Source organism: Protomyctophum parallelum (assembly GCF_964188405.1).
Source record: "Protomyctophum parallelum genome assembly, chromosome: 5".
In the NCBI taxonomy this organism is placed as follows: domain Eukaryota; kingdom Metazoa; phylum Chordata; class Actinopteri; order Myctophiformes; family Myctophidae; genus Protomyctophum; species Protomyctophum parallelum.
Window position 1 is genome coordinate 49,237,119 of NC_139702.1, and position 23,061 is coordinate 49,260,179.

General features: G+C 42.5%; 1 protein-coding gene across 1 annotated transcript in view; it reads right to left on the reverse strand.

Annotated features, from left to right (window-relative positions):
* Window positions 1-23,061, reverse strand: part of frem3 (Fras1 related extracellular matrix 3) — a 39,551-nt gene that overhangs the window by 11,169 nt on the left and 5,321 nt on the right. Inside the window, exons 2-8 of the mRNA XM_083765318.1 lie at window positions 21,864-21,953; window positions 7,512-7,658; window positions 6,011-6,241; window positions 5,385-5,510; window positions 4,714-4,965; window positions 643-792; window positions 180-389 (exon numbers count right to left, since the gene is read on the reverse strand). Of these exons, the coding sequence (XP_083621444.1) occupies window positions 180-389; window positions 643-792; window positions 4,714-4,965; window positions 5,385-5,510; window positions 6,011-6,241; window positions 7,512-7,658; window positions 21,864-21,953 (1,206 nt within the window). The remainder of the gene's footprint in view (window positions 1-179; window positions 390-642; window positions 793-4,713; window positions 4,966-5,384; window positions 5,511-6,010; window positions 6,242-7,511; window positions 7,659-21,863; window positions 21,954-23,061) is intronic.

Sequence of the window (23,061 nt, forward strand, 5' to 3'; positions counted from 1 at the left end):
CATAGCCTTAGTTCACAATGCTTTAGAAGAGGGATACTGACATTTACGTAAATAAGCCAGTACAAAGTAAAAAACAATGGTAATTGTGGTTGCTCATGTCTATAGGCCGTGTGAACTACTGTAAATATTTAAAAATATATATGTTTATGTGCCTGTGTGTGTTCATGTGCGAGACTCACCGTCCGAGACTGAATCATTGATGGTGATGGTGGTTTTGCTGGGCTCTCCCAGCACAGCATTCATGGGCATCCTCAGCACCAGGTCAAAGGTCTCCGGGCCCTCCAGCTCTGGCTGGCCCAGGTCATCCAGGATGGTCACCCTGAATGTCTGCATGGTCACTCCTGGAGCGAAGTCTAGGTTACGACTGATGCCGACATAGTCCAGGCCAGCTAGCAGAGAGACACAGAGATATAGAGGTGACTCCAATGCAATGCAATGCAACATTATTTATATAGCTGCTATATAAATATATATGTATAGCATATTTAAAACTCAATCAGCAAGTAACACTGACGAGTGTTATGGGAAAAGTTGCCATATTACAAATAATAAAACTACTGCTAAACTGTGCAAAACGTACAAGACACATTTAAAGAACATAGTAAGTATTTATTGAATTCACCAAGTGCACCATGGTCTTACCTTCAGCTGAGACTGGCTCGTTCTTCCTGGAACGGACAGTGACGGTCGCGGTCTTGGACAGGTCTGTCCCTGTTCTCCACACTCTCACTTCCACATAACCTGAACTCTCATCCACCGTGTACTCAGGCTCCCCAAAGTACAATGAAGGCTCTGTGGGGCAGATGGAGAGGTGACACACAATCAGAATCTACTTTATTGTCACGTCACAGGATGAGTCGGAATATAGGAAAAGAGAGAATTGAGAAGAAAATAACACATTTTGAACAATTTGTCATAGCCCTCAGTAGGATAACATCGGGGAATGATCAATCGATATCCGACTTATTTAATTCTATGCCAGTCTATCTAAACGGCACATCTTCAGTTCTGGTATGTCTCAAAAAAAAGATTTGAGAATATAAATAAGTAAAAAGGCTTTTATGCCTGATGAAGGTCTGACGACCTAAACTCTAAACTCAAGTGAAGACAGTGTGTGGGATTCGTTTTTCTCTACTTCTCAGTTCCAGTTATCCGACGCACCTGTCCATTCTAGGTGTGCAGAAGGACTTTTCCTTATAGAATATAAATTGACAACATGAGTTGTCAATTGTCAATCAATCACAATGTTACTGATTCTAATCATTACAGCTTAAAGTTGTACGCCTTGAAAGTATCTTGGAATAAGTGAAACTCTGTCAATGTATTGTCTGAGTCTGGACAATACACTGCCGGTTTTTAAACATGGGTTGAGGGACAAACAGACAGTGTGGCGTGGCTGACTGGGTCAGCTCTGTCATTTGTAACTCCACACAGGAAGAGAGCTGTCATCCCTCTTTATCCTGCCCTCATCCACCCCTCTTTCCCCTACTCATCTAAAGCCAGACAGCTCTGTCTGAACTCAATGCCAAGGCCTTCAGGATACACCTGAAGACGGAAGATGCATGTGTGTGTGTTTATGTGTGCGCACAGTCTGCGTAGACGCACAGAGGCCAGGGATATTCTCTACGTCTGCTGATGTAGCAGGTGATAAGGAAGGAAGGCGGGTGAAGGGGGATGCGTTTGGAAAACACAGACAGAGAGGGAAGAGGCAGGAATGCACATCCCAGAAACCCACAGTTCCAATTCATCTCTCCTCACCCCCCCCCCATAAATCCCATGTTCATATCACAGATTAACTGATACAGTCTATCGCCTGTCAATCCATATGTTCAGTGATGCTCATCGACTAGCACTGCACTGCAGTAGTATAGCAAAGTCTATATACCTCTAGCAAACGTCTCTACAGGCAAAGGCTTATATAGCCTTATACCGACAGTATAGCAAACATCTCTACTCTTGTTCTTGCAAAGTACTCAACTCTAGCAAACATCTCTAAGGGAAGGGGTAATTGAGATTGATGCTCTTTTTCTTCGCAATGTTCTAATGCTTGTTGTGTGCCGCAAATAGCCTACATGTCATGGATGCGATGCGTTGTGCGCTTGTAGATCGTTATATTAGGAGCACGACACTGACACTATCGTAAGACAACTCATAAAGTGGGCTTAAAACAGTTTTTTGTCTGAACTAGGCTTTAGTTTAGCAAATATGTCCTTGAAACAGGACTGTCAAGAGTTGGTTTTGTTGAGAAGTTGGCTGATGGTACAGAAAAGTGAGGGCAACTCTCAATGCATCTCGGCCACCAACCTAACTATTTACTACTTAGTGACGAAGGGGTGAGCTGGGGGGTAAGACGTGCCAACATGGCAACGTTAAAGATCACTGGGAGGAAGAGCCAGACAAATAACAATGGAGGCCTGATATTGGCCTGAGTCCAAACTCCAAACCACAGGTTTACTCAGCCAGGCAGATGGTTTTACACACACACACACACACACACACACACACACACACACACACACACACACACACACACACACACACACACACACACACACACACACACACACACACACACACACACACACACACACAGTCACACACACACACACACACACACACACACACACACACACACACACACACACACACACACACACACACACACACACACACACACACACATACACACACACACACACACACACACACACACACACACACACACACACACACACACACACACACACACACAGTCTCACACACACACACACACACACACACACACACACACACACACACACACACACACACACACACACACACACACACACACACACACACAATAACATTAACACACTCATCAGTGTACAAATGTGCAGCCATATACTCTCTCTCTCTCTCTCTCTCGCACTCACGCACACACGCACGCATACACACACACACACACACACACACACACACACACACACACACACACACACACACACACACACACACACACACACACACACACACACCACACACATACATCCAGCTTTATTGCGGAGGGTGTCACTCCTTGAGGACCCACCAAGAAGCAGAGTCTCAATAGAGGTTTACATTGAGGAGGCTCCTCTTGTCTCTCCACATGTCTGGGAATGTACACTGATTATTTATACATAAAGTTTCAATTGTGCTCCAGTTCCAAATTGCTTGGGAGGCAAGCTTGTTCTACGAGCGCGTCTGTCATTGGAACAAGTGAGTCCGGGAAATGAGCCTTGATTGAATGGTGGGAGAGACACAATAGAGACAGGAGGAGGAGAGAGATGGGTAGGAGGGTACCAGGCTGGAAGGAGCCGCAGTCAAGGCTGACTTATACACGTTGTTCAGTACAAAATAATTTATTTTCAGTGAGCATTAAACAAAAAAGATTGATTATAATATTATATATATGCTCATTCATGAACCATAATTATGTCCTCATAAATGGAAATTTGATATGCACACCAAAAGAAGCTAGGGACAAATTATAAGTATGTAAAAAGAATCCTCTTGAATTTGAAATTGAACCCTCAAACTGTATAGCCTGGCTGAGATATCTCTTAACACAAATAAGCTCAACACAGTGTTGAATACCATCAAACAGAGGGCTGGAGTGAAAACATGCCTGTCATTTGAAATCCCTACACAATAGGCCCTTGCTCACCACCACCTGCCTTTTGGCCCCTACAGACAAAAAGATGCCTTCTCTGTTTCCCCATGTGCTTCACTGAATGCCAATGAAGATGGGGGGCTCTGGAGCGAGAACATGCATGTTTAAAGTCCCTTCATCTGTCAGACAGCGAATACCATAGCATAGTATACTATATACTATAACATAGCATCAAGCTGAGTTGCTAGTCTCGACCTCAGCACCTGTTTGTCGTTAACTACAACTAGAAACATCTAGTTGTCTAGGAATTTAACAAGCACAAAGGCAGACAAATAGACACAGAGAGAGACAGGCAGGAGTAAATACAGGCAGACACACAGACACACAGACACAGGTAAGCACATGCAGTACAGTATATGATATAGGCAGGAAGACAAGCAGAGTAGCAGACTAATAGAAATCCAGATTGCAGCAAGGCAGACAGATAGAAACATAGACCAGCAGTTAACTATGAGTAAGATGATGAAGCAGGGCTCTTTGTCTCCACATATGTTAAGTAAACAGGAGTGTAACATTCAGGAATGGGCAACAGGGCACAGAGAGTAAACACTCGAAGAACCTCAAGGAAACACTGCATACAGGGAGAAAGAGTTTTCAGTGCAAGGCTTTGGTCAGGCGCCATGAGTGTACTTGTTGTAGATTAATGACACTGCTTAGATCAAGTGTAAGATATCACCCGCACCTGTTCTCACTGTAAACATGAATGTAACCACAGTATGGGTAGTTCCACTCTCCCTAGACTTCATGTTAAATCAGATCATACACAGGGCTGTGTGCTGTGCCATGCCAACCTACTCCAGATCAACAGGTTATATATCTATATGATTTCAACGCACAAACACACGTTTGCGTAATATTTCACTGCTTAATTCGCTTTCTTCATGTAGCAGTGTGAGCTGAGCTGTGATTGGTGCACCTTTGTAGGGACAGAGATACAGACAAACACTGTTCTATAGGCGGCTAGGCCCCTTCGGTGCCATGCTGTAATACTAATACAAACACACCTCAACCACTGTACTCACCATCATCGCTGTCTGCCAGGATAGTCACCTTGGCGCTGGGGAAGCTGGCGCCCACCTGGCCCCCCATGGCCATGCTGAGGCTGATGTTGAAGCTCTCCTCCTCCTCGTACAGCGAGTCGTCGATGATGATGATCCGGCAGGGCTTCTCGCGCTCTCCCTTGTCGAATCGCAGCACGCTGGTGTGGTCCTCGGCCCGCGTGATGTAGTCGGAGTAGGAGAGCACGGAGCTAGGGATGGTGCCAGTGGCCGTGGCTGAGGAGTAAATATGGGATGATAAGGTTACGAATGTTGTTGGGTATTTTAGTTGGGTGACAGGTGCCATGTCAAGACATAACTGATACATTTTCAGTGATCAAATGACAGCGTTAGGATTACTGTGTGTACTGTATGCCAACATTTTCATGTCAATGTCCCCCAAATTAATATGTATTAGGGCCCAGAACACCACTTGGAAAAAGTTTGTGCCAGGGACTCCCATAAGAGAGGATCTGTCAAAATAAGGGGAAACATATCAGCCCAGACAATGCACTTTTGGCCAGAAATGTCTACATCTAGGGCATGAAAGATTGTTTCTTTCATGCATTCACAAACGCATAAAATTTAGTTCATGACCGGGTATTTTGTGCTTGAGCATAGACAATTCATTCATATGAATGAACAACTCCTCTCACCTTGCTGAGTGAAGCAGACCACCATGAGCTCCTGGCTGACGTCTCCAGAGCGACGGACAGGCACCATCAGCTCTCCGATGTCTTCTTCAATCCTGTACTCGGCTTCAGGGATGAACACCGTCGACTCTGTTTGGGGGAGAAAAAACAACAAGCTGAGCAGCACAGAATCTATCACCAATCTGTCAGTATCGTTGTTACTGTTTATTTATTTAACTCTTCTTCTAAGGAAGGTCAGGATGTTAGAGATGTAGATCTTTTGCCATTAACCAGTGGTGGAAAAAGTACTATATTTCTTTACTTAAATAAAAGCAATGTAGAAACACTCGTTGTGAGCTTGTAGATGGGCTATTTTCAAAGGACCAGGTTTAAATGCGGCTGAAGTGGTAATTGTATGTTTTGTAATATTAATTCAAATCTACAAAGTAACTAGTAACTTATGTTTTCAAATAATCAGAGTACAAAAATGCCTCTGAGATGTAGTGGAGTGCAAGTAAGAGTACTGGAAATTGGAAATACTCCAGCAAAGTAAAAGTAGGTAACCTCAAAACTGTACTTAAGTACTTCCCACCATTGCCATTAACACAGGGCACGTGATTTGAATGCACATAGACTAATAGGATTCCTACCATCTCCAGGGTCCACAATCTCAACTGTGGCAGTGTCGGGGTACTCCAGCACAGACATGACTGGGTCAGAGAGCTGGATCTCAAAGGTCTCCGAGATCTCAAACTCCTGGTCAGTGAAGATCTTCACCCTCCACGTGGCTGTGGTCTGGCCTGGGTTGAACTGGACCTGCTTCTGGGCTTTCCCACGGAAGTCCTTGTCCTTCTCCGCTGTGCCATCCTTAGTGGCGATGCCTGATGGGTAAGGGCAGAAGAGGTGGCAGGGCACATATTTGAGAACTTTGATTGATAGGAAACAGGGATGTTTCGTGATTGTGTTTTTAGTTGAGGCTGCGATACATGTACGTGAGAAAGAGAGTGAGAATTTTTTGCCATGAGTAATAAATAAATGAAAGAATTACACTTCCAACTGTAAGGGAACACTCCATATTTAAGTTGTATTGCTGCATGTACACTGTATTGCTGATGCTCCAGCATCAGTTTAGTAAACTAACAGTTGAATAGGCTACCGTGATGATGGAATGTTCAGTGTGATTAACTTGCCAATGGCTATGATTGTTGGACAACAAAAGATGAGATTGAAAGCTATCACAAAACAAGTCTAATTTATGTCTGTTGGAAAGGACTATGAACGGGGAAACATATTTTATAAACTAAGACTAAGACAGTTTCTTTCCCAGAGGACGCAGGAAGTGAAACATCACTCAAACTGGACAGCATGTATTGGTGCATCCTTTTGGGTGTGACTGGTTGTTAGAATGATTAAGTTTAACTCTGGGGTAAACTGGGGCCAGCTTTAGAGGGAATCCGTGTAGATTACCAAAGGGACAGTCTAGCTTGGTGTTTTATGGTACAGCAGCCTTTTCAAATGCCACAGTAATACATCAGTAAAGTCTGAGGGGACAGTTAAGAAGAGGGCAATCAGTCTTTCACCAAATTGACAGTTTAATAGGGGCTTGTTGTCTTGGCCTGCTATCTTTCAAAATAGGGCAATCTGAGTTAACAGTGATAAATTACTCTCTACTGTGTTATGTGTTATACTGTATCTACACTTCCAACTCTACGCTGTAACGAAACCAAAGGTTTATTACGTATAACAAATTAATAATAAGCTTTACAATAAACACACTGTGTAAACGCACTACACCTTTGTACATTGTTCTTGTATATTTGTATGTTATGCTTTGTTTTCTAATGTAATGTATTCCATTGTCTGCCTGTTTTGTTTTTATGTTTTGTGTGGTCACTGCCTATGTAAGATGTTAGCATCTTTGCTAAATCCAGTATATTTACTTTGCATACATAATGTGATGTCCATTAATATGCAGGGTCCTGTCTAAATAAACAAATATAGTAAAGTGAAGTTTTTTCACAATTATACGCAGTCAATCCATATGAATTTAACTCAGAGAGCATAGTTAATGGAACCAAAATCCCTAGTAATTAGACCGTGTAATCAGTTTCAAAGTTGACAGATGTCAGATGAAAGACTGTCATCACTTACTGACGAAAGAGGTTTCTCCCAGGTAACCCCGGCGTCTGAGCGTCACCTCCAGGAATTTAGCGTCTTCATCCACCAGGTAATACTCCTTCTCCAGGCTGATCCAGGACCAGTTGAGACGGAACGGCTGAGGCTTTAGTTTGTTTCCACCTATAACAAATGTACAAACATAGCAAGCTATTTTAAAATACATATAGCAGACTAGTAATCATGCACTTGTAACATAGTAAGTAATATAGTAAGACAAAGTAATATAAGTAGTGGTATATTAGTGAATAGAGATTTAAAAATAATAATAAAAAAAAAAAAAAAACAATATATATATAATGTGAATAGTCTAAATAAAAGTAGTGTATTTCTTAGTATACGGATGAAATGCAGAGTTGGTATTGTGAAGTGTACCATTAAGATCTAGTAGTATTGAGATACATATAAATAAATAATAGTAGTAATAAAGTAATTGTACAATATGCTAATGCACTTAATTCCCTCCACTTCCATTTGTCGTTGTAAAGAACCACTGAGGCATCTCATTTGAAATCCGTTTTCAGCACTCCAGCTTGAAAGGCATCCGTTAGGAGCCATTTTAAATTTGGAAGGGTAACATGATAACTTAATACCACAGCTTCACTAAATCCCACTTCACAACGCCTCGAGTGTCGCCTTGTATCTCTCACTTTCTTTCCCACTCAGGCGCACTCTCTGTGTCAATCCTTCACCCCCACATAAATGCTTCTATCCCACCTATGTCGGCTAGACAAGAACATACAGTGCAAAATAAATTAATTTATTTCACATACGTTTTGTGCCAGGGACTTTTTTTTGAATGACCTTGCCTTCTTTACCGCTCTCAATCTCCGGTCACCCCATGACCCCCCTCTCTCTCTCAATAGGACTAAGCCTCTGCAAGTTATTTTTAATTATACTGTTCGGTAAGACTTTGAAGCTCCATTAGCTATCATTTGTCATCACCAGGTGTGACAGCAAAGTGTGAATTAGTTGGTGTGTGCGTGTGTGTGCGTGCGTGCGTGCGTGCGTGCGTGCGTGTGTGTGTGTGTGTGTGTGTAGTACTGTGAGTTTGTGACACTAAACAAATTACATGTTTGTAATGTAGGTCATTTTCTCTGCTAACTTTTAAGAACCCTCATTATCGTCTGTGAGAGAGGGGCCCGTGGTCATAAAACACACATTTGAACCGAGCAGCATCCGACATGAATCGGCTAAAGCGCAGAGTCACCTGCCGCTGATCCGCAGCTCCATGCCCAATTCTGCTCTTAATCCGTACTATCTCATGACTCAGGTAATCCCTCAAGCGAGCGCCGGCAGACTACTCTCGGTCAGCTCCCTTGACACAGCTGCTTCAGAGATTCTTTAGGCTGAACACTTTCGTTGCATTATCACAGTTTTTGTGAGGCCTTTTTTATACCGCCGCCAAGTAAGTACCCCTCTGTCTGTTTTATCCTTTGGTCTCACAGGCCCAGTGACCTCTGACCTTTTGTGCGAATGGCCAGGGCTCAGTGGGTTCTTTAGGTTTAGGCTGATTAGACGTGGCTGGTTTCTCCTTGGCTGTGCATGGCTGGTCACAGCAACAGAGGACATGTCGACATCACACTGCTTCATATGTTCAGTGGGCTAAAGAGGGTCCGACCGAGTTTGTCTAAACACAAAAACAGACATTTAGTGATGAATAATGGCCACTTCTTTCCAATCCACAAATTAGAATCGAACATGGGGCAAACCGTCCGGGTGAATCTGTCAGTTATTATTTCCTGTACCACACAGGCACAACAAATTGTTGAATAGAGAGAAGAGGAAGCACTGCATGGTCCGTAGTTGTCAGTAACTGAAAAACAGGTGCTCATTGGGTTCAATAATAGGTAAATACTTTTGAAGTTCCTTCCCTTAAGGTACTTTAAGTGGGCTGATACCCAAAGGTGAAAAAAGGAGTGAACTCAAAATAAATCCAAGGCACTTCGCTCAGTTGAGTGCCTTGGACCCTGATGAAGGCTCTATAGCCTTAACGTGTAGGTCTTTTTTTTTCTTTTTTTTAATCTTTGCCTAGCTTAGCCAAATGACAATAAAGTCTTTTTAAATTCAACTCATTGGAGTGCCTTAGAGTTCACCCTTTTTTCAGCCCACTTTAATACCACAAGGGAAGGAACTTCAAACTTATTTACCAGTTCTAATTGTGTTGGCTTCTCTCATGGCTTCTGTGTTATCTAATGAAACACGAAATGCCTCAAAAAATATAAAACAAATTCTTAGGGTATGGTTGAGGTGGAGACACAGAGGTGAACCGGACACCTTGCCTGTCAGAAGAGGAGCAGGAAAAACAAACACCTCACTCTACAGAGGACAATTGCACGGGGCTTGTGCTTCCTTGCACAATGAGCCGGCATGGATTTAGGATTTACCTCAGTGACGGAGAAAGGCACTGTGGTCTTTCTGCTATGTGATGGGGAGAATGAAAACACACGGGGAGGTATGATCTGTGTGGGTATTCATTTAGGAAGATGTGCCCGCTTCCTCCAACCCACATGACAACATGAAGACTATATAGTCATGCCAAGACATAACAGATTACATGCTATATTATGTGGAATAAGAGTTGGATATTTTTTCTCCTGCTTGAATTGATGTTGTTATGACACGCAGGCACACACACACAGGCACGCAGGCACACGCACACACGCACACACACACACACACACACACCCACACACACACACCCACACACACACACACACACACACACACACACACACACACACACACACACACACACACACACACACACACACACACACACACAGGCCTTTGCTTCGAGTTGGAGACACAGAGCTTCAACTTTCAGCAGGCAGGCTAACCTTCACCATGCTCATGTTTCTGACAGTCAAAGCTAAAAATACAATGTATCATGCCTGCCTTTGCCAGCCCCAAAATTCTTCAGACGTTCATACGGTAGGTACAACACACATGATCAACTGTAGAAGTCTTTGAACGGCGTCCTCGCATGTGACCTACAGTAAGTGTCTCGTCCATGTTCCTGTACAGCGGTATAAACCCCTCACACACGCATTCTGCTACAGCTTTAGGACATGATTGTATCAAACCTGACCTAATGGACAGGAACCAAGCGGAGCTTTGTGGAACTTAAACATCAATCAACCTTAGAGAGGCACTTTTTCTACCATGACATAAAATACATCTCATCTTCAAAACTCTCTGGCAGACCATGAATGACAAATTGTTGGGGGGCTTTCTTTGCGATGTGGAAAGTGTGCCTTGGCGGCAGGCCTGCTTTGGGGCTGATATACAGTACAGCGAAGCTTAGTGGGGTCGTTATCATCTAGGATTATCAGGTGTACACACACAGCACAGACAAAGAGACCTCTCTGTTTCAGCATACAGAATATATACTGGCAGCCTTCGTTGATCTGCTTCCTGGGGAAGACGTTTTGTGTGCTTGAATTCAGAATGTATTTCTGCCATAAGTTACTGGCCGATATTCCCATGACTAATGACAGTGACATGTACATTCATGTCAAGTAACAATCCCAGCAAATACATTGGATTATAATCAATTAAATAACCTGATACAGGTACACTGCGCTACCTGTATGGTTCAGTGCAACATGAAACCAGTTTTACAAGAATGAGACAAACATGTAATGATCACATTGATCATGGTATCTTCCTCCAATGTAATTGATTGTTGCAAATAGGACTTCCATTCCAACATCAAAAACAGCTATGCAGACCTATTCCACCCTACATGCAATCTGGGTACCCATTGGCAAAACAAAGGAAAAACAGCTCCCTCTTTTCCTTTGAATTAGTCACAGTTTGTCTCGAGAAACTAGCCCTACATGTAGATCTGAAACTGATAATGTCACATGCTTGAAATGACATCAGGCTTACAGCCTTATATGTCTGAAGATATTAACATTAATTTAAGCTGAATGTCAATAACTTATTCAGGCCACTGTATAAAAAGCTGTGGTCTCTCTGCCTTCTTATTGGCGTTATTGCACTGTGTAACTGTGACAGTAGTGACAGAAGGTGCTGTTCCTTTTCACAGGGACATCTTGGAACCAGAAGTATCAGCAGCGTCACTCTTGTCCCTTTGTGTCATCCTTTTCTATATATTCCTGTTTAATACATCCATTCTAGTGCGCCCGCTTGCTGCCTTTTCTTTTTATCTCCCTCTATTCCCCTTTCTTTCTGCAGATTATGGGCAGATTGACAGCTGTAGCCCCCACTGCACGCGGACGGACGGACACACACACACACACACACACACACACACACACACACACACACACCCTGTGTCGGCATTGTGCTGGGAGTGGGAATGAACAACTGAAGAGGACAGCGGGCCACAGACTGGGTGGCCCAGATCTCCTGCAGCCATGGATTACTTTTTTTTTTAAGCGATATGTCTCCACTACATTATTGTTCACAATTCAGAAGAGAAGAAATTCTCAATCTAGATGCTTGTAATATTGTACAAGCTGCCTTATGTCGTTTTCGGAGTGTCACGAGTGCGAGGCAGGAGGTTTAGGACCCAAAAACAGATTGATAAGAAGAGGACTCGGAGCTCAAATGCAACAGAGCTTAGCAGAACTCAAATAGGAGCAACAATGTAACTGACAAAGGAACTGAGAGAACAGGGGTGTATATAAAGACACAGGGATAACAGGACACAGGTGAACACAACTGACAATCAACACTGGGATAGGCTGGGGAACTAAGAGGACACAGGTGGAAACACTGACAAATCACAAGGTTAGACAGGGCAGGTACAGGGGCAGACAGGAAGTCACAGAATAATACTACAACATAATGGTACACATGTGTACTTTAAACTCCAATCTGGGAACCCATCTGCAAACAAAGGGAAAACACTAGTGCCGCCCAGGCGGTGGCGTAACCGTCTGGGCACCCGACTGGTAATCCAGTCGCAGTGTGCCGCGGGTTCGACTCCCGAGCCCGACACGGCCTTTACTGCATGTCTTCCCCCATCTCTCTCCCGTTTCCTGTCAGCCTACTGTCTGTCCCTTCAAAAAACCAATAAAAGGCGTAAGCCGCAAAAAATATCTTAAAAAAACAAAAAAAAAAAACACTAGTGCCTTCTTTTCCTCAGTCTGTGAGAGAGACTATGTAAACTCTAACTGGAAATAAACAACAACAGAATAAAAGGAACAACAGAAAATAAAACACTAACTATGACTAGAAAACACTGAACACATGAAAAACAAAGCACATGTCATGGATTGTGACACAGAGCTGGCATGAAACTTAAAATCAAACCAAAAGCAGATACATTTGAAGGTAACTGAATACATGTCAGTTTGAGTGATTGACAGATTTGATTGATAGATGAAACTTTCAACTCATTGAACCGTCATTGAGAAGATAATTAAGCTTGATATTAATGAGAGCAATAACTTGGGGACAGAATGAGGGGTTAAGCAATGGCTGTGCTACTCCGGAACCACAACTGTGACACTTTTATGAAAGTAACAGAAATAGAAGTCGAAATGCCTGTTCACCATGCAGTCTCCCTGTGGTCGTAGATCATTTATGAACTCATTTATTGCAATTTTTATGACAAACAGTTAGACTGCGTAATGTGCGTATCAGCTCAGCCACAAGCTCACATTTCCTAGACTTCCATTCAAACTGACAATACTAATAGTTTCTCCGGGGATGAAATGTTTTATAGGCCAAACACGTTTCCAGATGTCCCCGGTTTCAGTCCCTTAATAAATTAGCCATAGGGTGATTGATGCTAATCGTCGGCATAGCTACAGCACGGCAGGGGCCTACAGTATATCAGAGAAGCAGCATATCAAGAATCGTTGGCTGACATTTTCATGCTTTTAGGCCTGAGTTGGGATGCACTCCAGGAGGCTCTAAGTTGCTGCTTAGTCAAGAGACCATGCCGGAAACGAGCTAGCGAGAACGAGATGTACATTGTGCAGCGCCTTATGCACAGGTTTGCTAAGATCCAATACAAAGGTCTCCTCCTGTGAACACTTGCATGTTTTGTTCTGCGTTCAGTGTAGGAGGGCCAGGAACCTAATATTTGCTGCTGACCTTGTAACTATAAGGTCACATAACCAAGGTTGCTGTTCAGCATGACATTATAGCACCAGCATTTGAGATCTCACTGTGGATTAGAGTTAGCCCTTAACCATTGCCATGAATAAAACCATAACCTTTAAAGTGTCATCGATATAAAACCCAATATCCCAATCAAAAATCCAGTGCAATTTGACATATAAGATTATTAGAAATCTGGCAATACTGGTAGGCCTACTTCAATGAAAAATAACAAAGGTCAATGCATCAGCTATTGTACGTTACTATGGGTGCATGTGTTTGGCCCTTCATACTATTATTCCGACACCCTACCCCAAACCTAAACCTAACCTCACAGGAAGCCACGAGTTAGTTTCAACTTGCCACACATATCCGGAGCCACGGGTTAGTTTTAACCTGCCGCAGGTTTGTTTTAACTAGCTTCCACACATGTCGGGAGCCACGGGTGAGTTTTAAACAGCCACAGGTTAGTTGTAACCGGCCACGCATGTCGGGAGCCACGGCGTTGTCAGACTAATGCCTGTCGGACCGTTAGTATGTCTGACCAACGTCTGTACCCCATTGTACGTATGTGGCCATAATGACCATACCAGTCTATGCAAAGTGCTTCAAGTAGAGTCAGCAATCAAACCTAAAAACATTATGTACACTGGAGCTTCAGGAGAACACCAACCCTTAATGCCAGACTCCTTTGATTGCACATTCCTCACCAGCTCCTATTTACATAGCTGTGCCACACACCATAGATAGACAGTGGGAGAGTGGGTATCATTAGAGAGACTTCACTTTGACGTCTAAACAGCATGATGCAAGGGAAGAGCAACAATCCAAGAATATCCTCACTCAGTGACTGACAAGATGGGAGGACCAGAAACATTATTAGATTTCCTCATTAATCATTCTGCTGGTATAAATACTGGCTGTGTTCCATGCAGCTATGCCTGGCATGGTATCTAAATGTGTCTGCATTCACATATGGTCCATCCATTGATGATGATTGAGATACATGAGTAATCTCACATTCCCTTTTATGTATTCTTACTTTTGTTGATAGAAAACATTTTTTTTTTTTCAAATGCTGAACTGAACTCAACTTAACTTCCCCTATGAATTCCAGAGACTTCACCTGCGGAAAGCCGGAGGTGGAGGACATTAATATCATATTGGTATCATCAACAGCATGTTGCAGCAGTGTTGTAAATCTGCACACTACAGTGGCTGGATTGCCAACTTCAGGACAGTGAGTGACACGACCCCCCACAATGCACTGCAAATCACAAGGAGACACAGTGTCGACCCCCAGCTGTATCCCTTTTGACCCGTGTATAGTTTACCCTAGTGGCACAGACACACACTTGGCATCACACTGAAGAAATCTATGCTACCAAAGCAATATACAGTAGAGTGGTATCACAGAATGTTTGGGATTGTCTTATGACTTGTTTTGATATAGGATACTGATAGTGTATACTGTAAACCTGCGGCTGAACTTGTTTGATTTACTGTATGACAATGTATGTAATCCACAATAAAATATGTTATTATTTACTTGTTTTACGTGTTTATTGATAAATGTGTCAAGGTACAGGTTTGTCCATATGTGTTACTTCAAATATAATGTCCATGTATTTGCCAGAGAATTTACTCTTTTATATCCATATTCATACATTTTCCCTGTACTATCCACAGATTTAATTGCTTTGCTAAATAGTTACTGTATCAATTTTAAAGGTCTGGTGACATTTTTTCTTTTCTTTTTTACGTTTTCTGAGCTGAATTGCACCCAAAAAACCTGAACTTTCAACATTCATTAGATTTTCTGTGGCCTTCGTATCGTATTGCCCATATCGTATCGGCAACCATGTATGTATCGTGATGCTATCGTATCGCTGTTAAAATGTATCGTTACAGCCCTCATTTCCATGCTGCATTCTCCTTCTGGAAGCCATAGTGTGGTACAATGACATCATATCACCTCTGAAAACCTACTGGCGGGCAGAAACAGCTTTGCCATATGAGAGCAGATAAGAATAACTGCTGGAGCCAGACATTATACAGTAACTCAACACCACCAGCAGAACACCTCCAGCCACGCATGAATCAAGAGTCACCAAATGAAAGGGACTGGAGGACAAAAAAGACAAAGATGGAGATACAGGATGAGATGACGGGAACGTGAAGCAAAATAAATTGAAAAAAAAAGAAAGAAAGTGTGGCATTGTAGATTTCTGCAAACCTCAGATATGTTTGATGCTGATTTTGGCTGAGAAGAAACAAAGGGAACGAATCAACGGAATAGACCAGAACGATGAAAGATCATATTAAGGAAATCTTGGTCCTCCAAAGTGGAAAAGGTGCACGGGAAAGAGAACCGGAGGGGGAGGGGGGGGAGTGAGAGATTCCCCAGCTTCTTACAGTGTGCTCACCCCAAAACAGTGGCACCACAGGCCATAAATCGTTTGCTGGCTGTTGACACAGCAGACAGCTCAAGTGCACAGACACAGTTAGAAAACAGGGGTGTAACATGACTGTGACCTATATGAGCCGCTCTATAGGCATAATACAGGTTACTGTACTACTGTAAAGAAAGACACTTGACCATGTCAGGTGATTAAAAAAAAAGAAGAAAAAAAGTATGTGTGTACAGATGCAGTGATACAGGTGCGTATACACACAGCTGCACACCCATGCACACACGCACATGCATATAAGTCCCACCAGCCCCCCCAGGCCCATTCCGGCCATTCTGTTGAAGAGGCACCATGCACTGCAGACGGAATCTATGGGTTATCAGTCTATCGGAGATCAGTTTGGATTTCTGGGGGAGCCAGGAAAGCAAAGGGGAAACGGGTGGTGGTGAGGGGGTCTTTGAAAGGAGATCTTCCTCAAGCACTCACTCACGCACACACGCACACGCACACACACACACACACACACAGACACACACACACACAATGTCGCCTCACTTCATTACTAGGGCCGTTCTGTCTGTGGCCCCTGGAGTCTTGAGGCTCAGATGAAGTGCATTCCTACTCCCGAATGATCACATAACACCCATGGGCCTAAGATCTCCCTCCAGAGCTGGAAAAGAATATTATCTAGCTCTATTAAAAAAGAAGCCGGAGTACATAGAGGTAGTGTTCTTTGTCTGTCTTTGTGTCAATCAGTGCATATATAGTTTAATTGCAATTCTAGTGAAACCTTAGACCTTTGTCCGTCTGAGCTTGCCAAAGTCAAACGAGCATTTCGTGAAAACTGGTCGGCTAACTGTTTGAGGTACACATTCCCATTATCTATTTATTTTTTTGATCACTTGATCGCAACACTTGATCGCGACTCCTTTTGTTTCTCAAACTTTTAAGAATGTTATGCCACATATCCATTGGACAGGCACTGGATTCAGTAGAGTAGCGTAAGGACCAGTATGCATTGAAGATCTCCCACTGTCCATCTTGGGGCATTTAAAAAACTGATTACTGATGCAAAGAAGACGGAAGAAACACCATAACTGTCTGGACAAGTCTGACACTAACTGAGGCCTTCTTCTCATAGCCTGTGGCTTCCTGGAGTTCATGCCTGATGGACAAGGAGAGGGTAGGCCTATACACAATGTGAGCCATGCACCCACTTGTAAAAACAAGTATTTACTGCCTTGTTTCCCACACATTGTGAATGGCTGTAGGGAGTTTGTAACCTGGTCACTGCTTGTTTATTACTTCTCCCGTAGAAATTCCCAGCAGACAGTGGGAATGACCATTGGTTGAGGCCACTGGCATTGGAGGACAGTTTTCTCTTCTAACCAGAAAGAAAACATTTGCTTTGTCAGAGTGAGTGGCCCTATATCCTGTCAATTGGTTCTTCAGCAAGGTACCAATCTCTTATAACTATTCACTCACCATTAAGAATGTTACAAGAATGTTATAATAAGTACTACGTGAATGTCTGCAAATGTAATTTCAGATCTCTACTATAACTTTACAGGAGATCAAATTACTATTTTTAAACAAACAAAGCCACACACCTACAGGACAGTATGCCTGCACAGTGCACACAACTGTTAGGGATCCTACTGACCTGTAACAGGAGTGCGAGCAATCCATCCCTCATCATAGACAAGAGTATCTGCCAGCAGGTTATCGATCTGGAGATGAGGTAGTAGAGTTGCTCAGTTCATCCCATTAATCAATGTGCTTCACTTAAACTGCGGGACAACTTGTTCACAGCTACAGTATAATTCCTCCTGGGTTATCACTGAGCATCAGTTAATTACTGTTCTTCATCTTACACGTAAACCGTGGGACACTTCACACAGGTATGGTTCCGCCTGGCTTATCAGAGCATCAGTTATAATTACTTTCCCTCATCGTACAGTTACACTTAAAATTGTGCGCCGCTTTATGTGAGCATACGTTAATCACTCTTCTTCATCTTACATGTAAAGTATGCAATTTTTGGAAAATAAAATGTTTCTGAAATGATGCGTTAGTTCGAGATACTGGGTGTTTCAAAGATCATGAACAGGCCACAGGCCAACTTCAGTATCTTGAACTTCTCAAACGTCATGCATGTCAGGATATCTGAGAGTAAGCAGGTTGAATCTGTCAGTCCAGTCTCTCTCTCTGTTTACAGTATCTATATGATTGGCATGTCTATTTCGGGGTGTCTGATCTTACTGACTGATTTACACACCTGAGCCACATTCCTGCCATGACACCTCTGTGGAGGGGTGAAAAGTTAAACAGGCACTAGTCTCCACAGAGCCTCGCTGGGTCCTGACTGTCTTGTGGGGCCCTTGGAATGCAACTGCTGACCACCAAGTCTACTCTGAGACCCCCTGCCTGGAACTGAGTGTCCGCTGAGGGACCTCTGACCTCTCACTGGGACATCGTCATGCATACATTACGATGGACACACTTCTGTTACGGCAGAGGCGCCACACACAGGCTGTCCCAGCTGACTTTCATTATTGAGGTCGGCAAACCCATCAGTATTCAAATTTAAAGGGGTACAATATAGGTTCATTTTCTACTCAGACTTGTGTGCACAAGACGGATTTGAAGTTGTTTGATTCAATATTTAAATAGTTGATATTTCATTAGACATGCAGCCCTCCCATATAAGGCCACATTCAACTTCAAACTCCATGTTAGATTTATTGAAAAGATATAGGCTACCGTCCCTGGTTCTGGTGACTGATGTTGTCATTCGCATACATCCACAGTCTTGGCCAGTTTGCAGAGTGAGCCCCCAACATGTGTTGCATGTAGTAACAGGTTCAGTCACACAACTCAAGGAGGATGTAATATATATATTTATTGAATATAAGATAATCAATGCAATATATTTATTATGGTTTGGCGATGTATTGGATCTGCTTTTTAGGTACTCAGGTCAAGCGCATCAGTCCCGACCATAGGGACTCTGAATCCCCCGTACCTAAACAGTAGATCCAAAACGACAGGTGGTAGCTGGGGTGGAGGTGGGTGAGCACTTTGTATACAGCAGCGCACAGTAAACAATAAAGCAGCAGCAAGCAAGCAGGAGGATGAATGCAAAACCTTCGGTTAAAGTAGCCGGTATGATATTGGGTGAGCGTGTGATTGGCTGAGTGAATCATGTGGAAGAGAGTCTGATGGCCCAGTTAACGGCCGGCGCGCTGACTGAGGTTCCCTGACTGAACTTGCTCTGCCCATGTCTACGACAGGCGCAAATGCTCATTAGTTTTAAAGGATCCTGGCCCAGGACAGTGACCTATAATAGTGCAACTCTGCTGAGACATGGTAGATACAACAGCCAAGACATCTACTGTAGGAAGCTTACAGGTGAGGCCAATCACATTCAGTGGCCAACCAGCTATATGGCCACATTTAATGACAAACCGATGAATCATAATCATTTGAGATTCTTTTTATGTTTAATCTAATGTTAAATTTGAAAGATAATTTTGTCTTTCATCTTTTACATTATTGAGACTATTATTATTGAGATTATTGAGAAATAAAGTGAATAAACCACTTCCAAATAATTATAGTAAACCAAAGGTTTCCTGGCTTAACAAACTGTCCACATACTGGCTGACCATCATGGTGTTTAACATGCCCCAACAAGTTGTCCAGGACAACCTTAACTTCAATGATTAGACTACCTTCACTCACTGCCAGGATCACCTTGCTTTCATTTGATCTTTGTGTGTGTGTGTGTGTGTGTGTGTGTGTGTGTGTGTGTGTGTGTGTGTGTGTGTGTGTGTGCGCGCACGCGTGCGTGCGTGCGTGCGCGTGCACACACTGGAAGCCTTACGGTATCTATGTGAATTGGAGTCTGATAGAAAGAAAGATTTCCAGCTGGATAGGTGGTTTAAGTCCTTCAGGCCAGCACCTGGTTAAGCTGAGCTAGCAGGAAATTGTAGCTAATTGAAACCCTTGTGCTCCCTTCCTGTCATTTAAACACCATTTAACACACAGTGAGTCAAGACAGCCTTAGAGATAAAGAAATGACAATACTTTAGGCAAATTCCAATGTGGTATTTCTCCTAAAGATCAAATAAAATACCTACTGTACTTGTTAGGTCCTCAGGCTAATATAATCATTAAGGCTTTGACAAAATACAGGAATTAGCCACACAAAAGCTACAACCTAAGCTTACCTTACCAAAGAGTGTGATGGTGATTTTATTGCCACTAGCCATGGTCCTCCTTCCAGCATAATTATAGACCAAACTTTCCCTTCTACATGGATTGCATTTCTAAACCTTGGAGGTTTATTTAGGTTTTACAGCTGAGGTTAAAATAGAAAAGTGTGCTCCACCTGTTGCCTTTTTACTGCTTTGCATCAGCTATACAGTATGTTGTGCCCTATATTAATCTATTTAATATAGGGCAGAGAAACTTTTCATATCTGTATCCTACAAGTGACACGCACGCACACACGCACACACACACACACACACACACACACACACACACACACACACACACACACACACACACACACACACACACACACACACACACACACACACACACACACACTTGCGCGAGCGTGGGCACCAGAAATGACTACAAGCTTGTCATGTAAGACATGTAAGACCTGTGGGTATTTATGATATTCAAGAAGCGAGGATCATGTGACCTCAAACCAAAAGTACATTTCCATGACATATAAATACACACAGCTACTGAAATCCAAAGCGCTGTGAGCTGAGGATCCCTTGAGAAGGAGAGGAATGATGTTGGTGAAAATGTGGAGGATGCCCGAATGCTGATGACATACAGTATGAAACATAAAATAGAACATAAACATAGATAAGTGCTGGAGTTCATTCCACTTCTGCAAATACATCGAGACCTTCACGCAAGGTAAATAGGCTATCTTGGAAACGCACGTGAAGACGCAGCTAGTGGTTTCATCACCATAGACAAGAGTTGAACTCGGCATCTACCGTATGAAATTGCAAAGCAAAAATGTGTTCAATATGCTAAATGCAAAACAAAATATATACCCGTATTGCGCCGAATATAAGATGACTCTGATTGTAAGACGACCCCCATTTTTCAAGACTGATTTGTGGAAAAAGAACATTGAATGTCAAATAGTCTATTCCCTGATTATAATACGACCCTGTTTTTTAGGATATTTCCATTGGAAAGAAACGTAGTCTTATATTTAGAACAATAGGGTACTCTCATTGATTGTGCAGTATTGTTGCAAGAAAAGGAAATTAGTTTATGTCAACACTGTTGAAGTGACGCTATGATACTATTATGTTGTACTGTTGACTCATAAAGTAGAACATTTGACTCAACAGTAGCACAAGATAGTGTCATAGCATCACTTCAAACATAAAGGCAGGGGCACCTATTGACAACACTGAAAAGGACCCTAAAAAGAAAAAAATCCTTATTATCCACTAACAATAAAGGTCAGAGCTTTAGTCATTGCCCGGTTCTTCCACATATTTTACTTTTACACCCAGTCACCATTTGGCCTGAGGCCCTTTGACCTCTGTTCTTTAAACCTCCCATCCTTTCCAGTGGAACATAACTAGACAGGGGGACTCTCCGTCCGTCATGGCCAACTGCCTTAAGTCTTTGTGATGCAAACAGCCAGGAGATTGACAGAGGCCAGGAAGATGCCCCTAAAAGATGACCAAAATCAAAGGAATCCCTGCAAGACAGATGTGATACCCAAGTAATGTTCATGTCTAGCACTGTCAAAAAGCACAAGGTCGACATGTTGAGTGTTTCCTACCGTTGTCTTCAACTGTAAAGTAGAAGATGTCACTGGTGGCGTTGCTCCCGTCAAGAAGGATGTAACAGATCTTCATATCGTCAATGTCGGCTAACAGAGTGAGAAAGATGGAGAGACAGAGTGTGAGGTTAAGTACTTCAGAAAGTGAGAAGATTAGCCCACTTTTTAACTGAGGTTCAGTTACAACCCTCAGGCTACAATTTATTACATAGTCAGCTAATTCATTTTTTTAAACAGCCATGACAATTTTATCTGAATTATAGCCTATAATATAGGCTATAATTCAGATAAAATTGTCATGGCTGTTTAAAAAATTATTTTCAGCTGATATTATCAGCTGAAAATAAATGTATCCAATCCATTACTGTACATATGCAAATATATACATTTAAAAGCAAAGCATTTTATAGATTTATTTTACTTTTATTTGTATGACATAATTATAACTACTATTGATGATATTCAGACCGCGGCCATCTTGCCAGCAAGGTGCTAACTAGGTGCAACTTCCCATTGACAGAAAGGTCCTATCTTATTGTATTAAACAATGTAAAAATTACCATTACCATACAAAAGCTTGAATTATCCTCTTTCTATCTGCGTGTTCTATCTAAGTGTTTGTTTAATACAAATCCACTGTAGACATGTTATGAGCTACTTCCTGTCAAGAAATTATGTGCAGGTTATTTTTTTGTGTCAGAGTTTGGGAGTGCTTGTTGTAAGGAATTTCTTGCAGGTGATGTATTGGAGTTTGGAAGCACTCGTTTTTTGTAAAGCAGCCTCCTGCTTCCTCCTGCATTATGTGCAAATTCAAAACAGGTGGTAGCCTACGCAGGGCTGTTGAGTGATATCCAACGAGCACACACAATAACCTGCACATAATTTCTTGACAGGAAATAGCTCATAACATGTCTATGGTGTATTTTTATGAAACAAAAACTTTACAGATTGAAAGAGGATAATTCAAGCTTCCCGTACAGCTGCAATGTTGGTGAGTTTGACGTTGTTTAATACAATCAGATAGGACCTTTCCGTTTGGATGAATGGGCTGTCTATGGGAAGTTGCACCTATAGTTAGCACCTTGCTGGCAAGATGGCCGCGGTCTGAATATCGTCACTTAAGTAGGCCTACACCAAGCACTTTCTTTCTTCATGTATCTTCATACAAACATACTGGAAGAATGACATTTTTGATGAT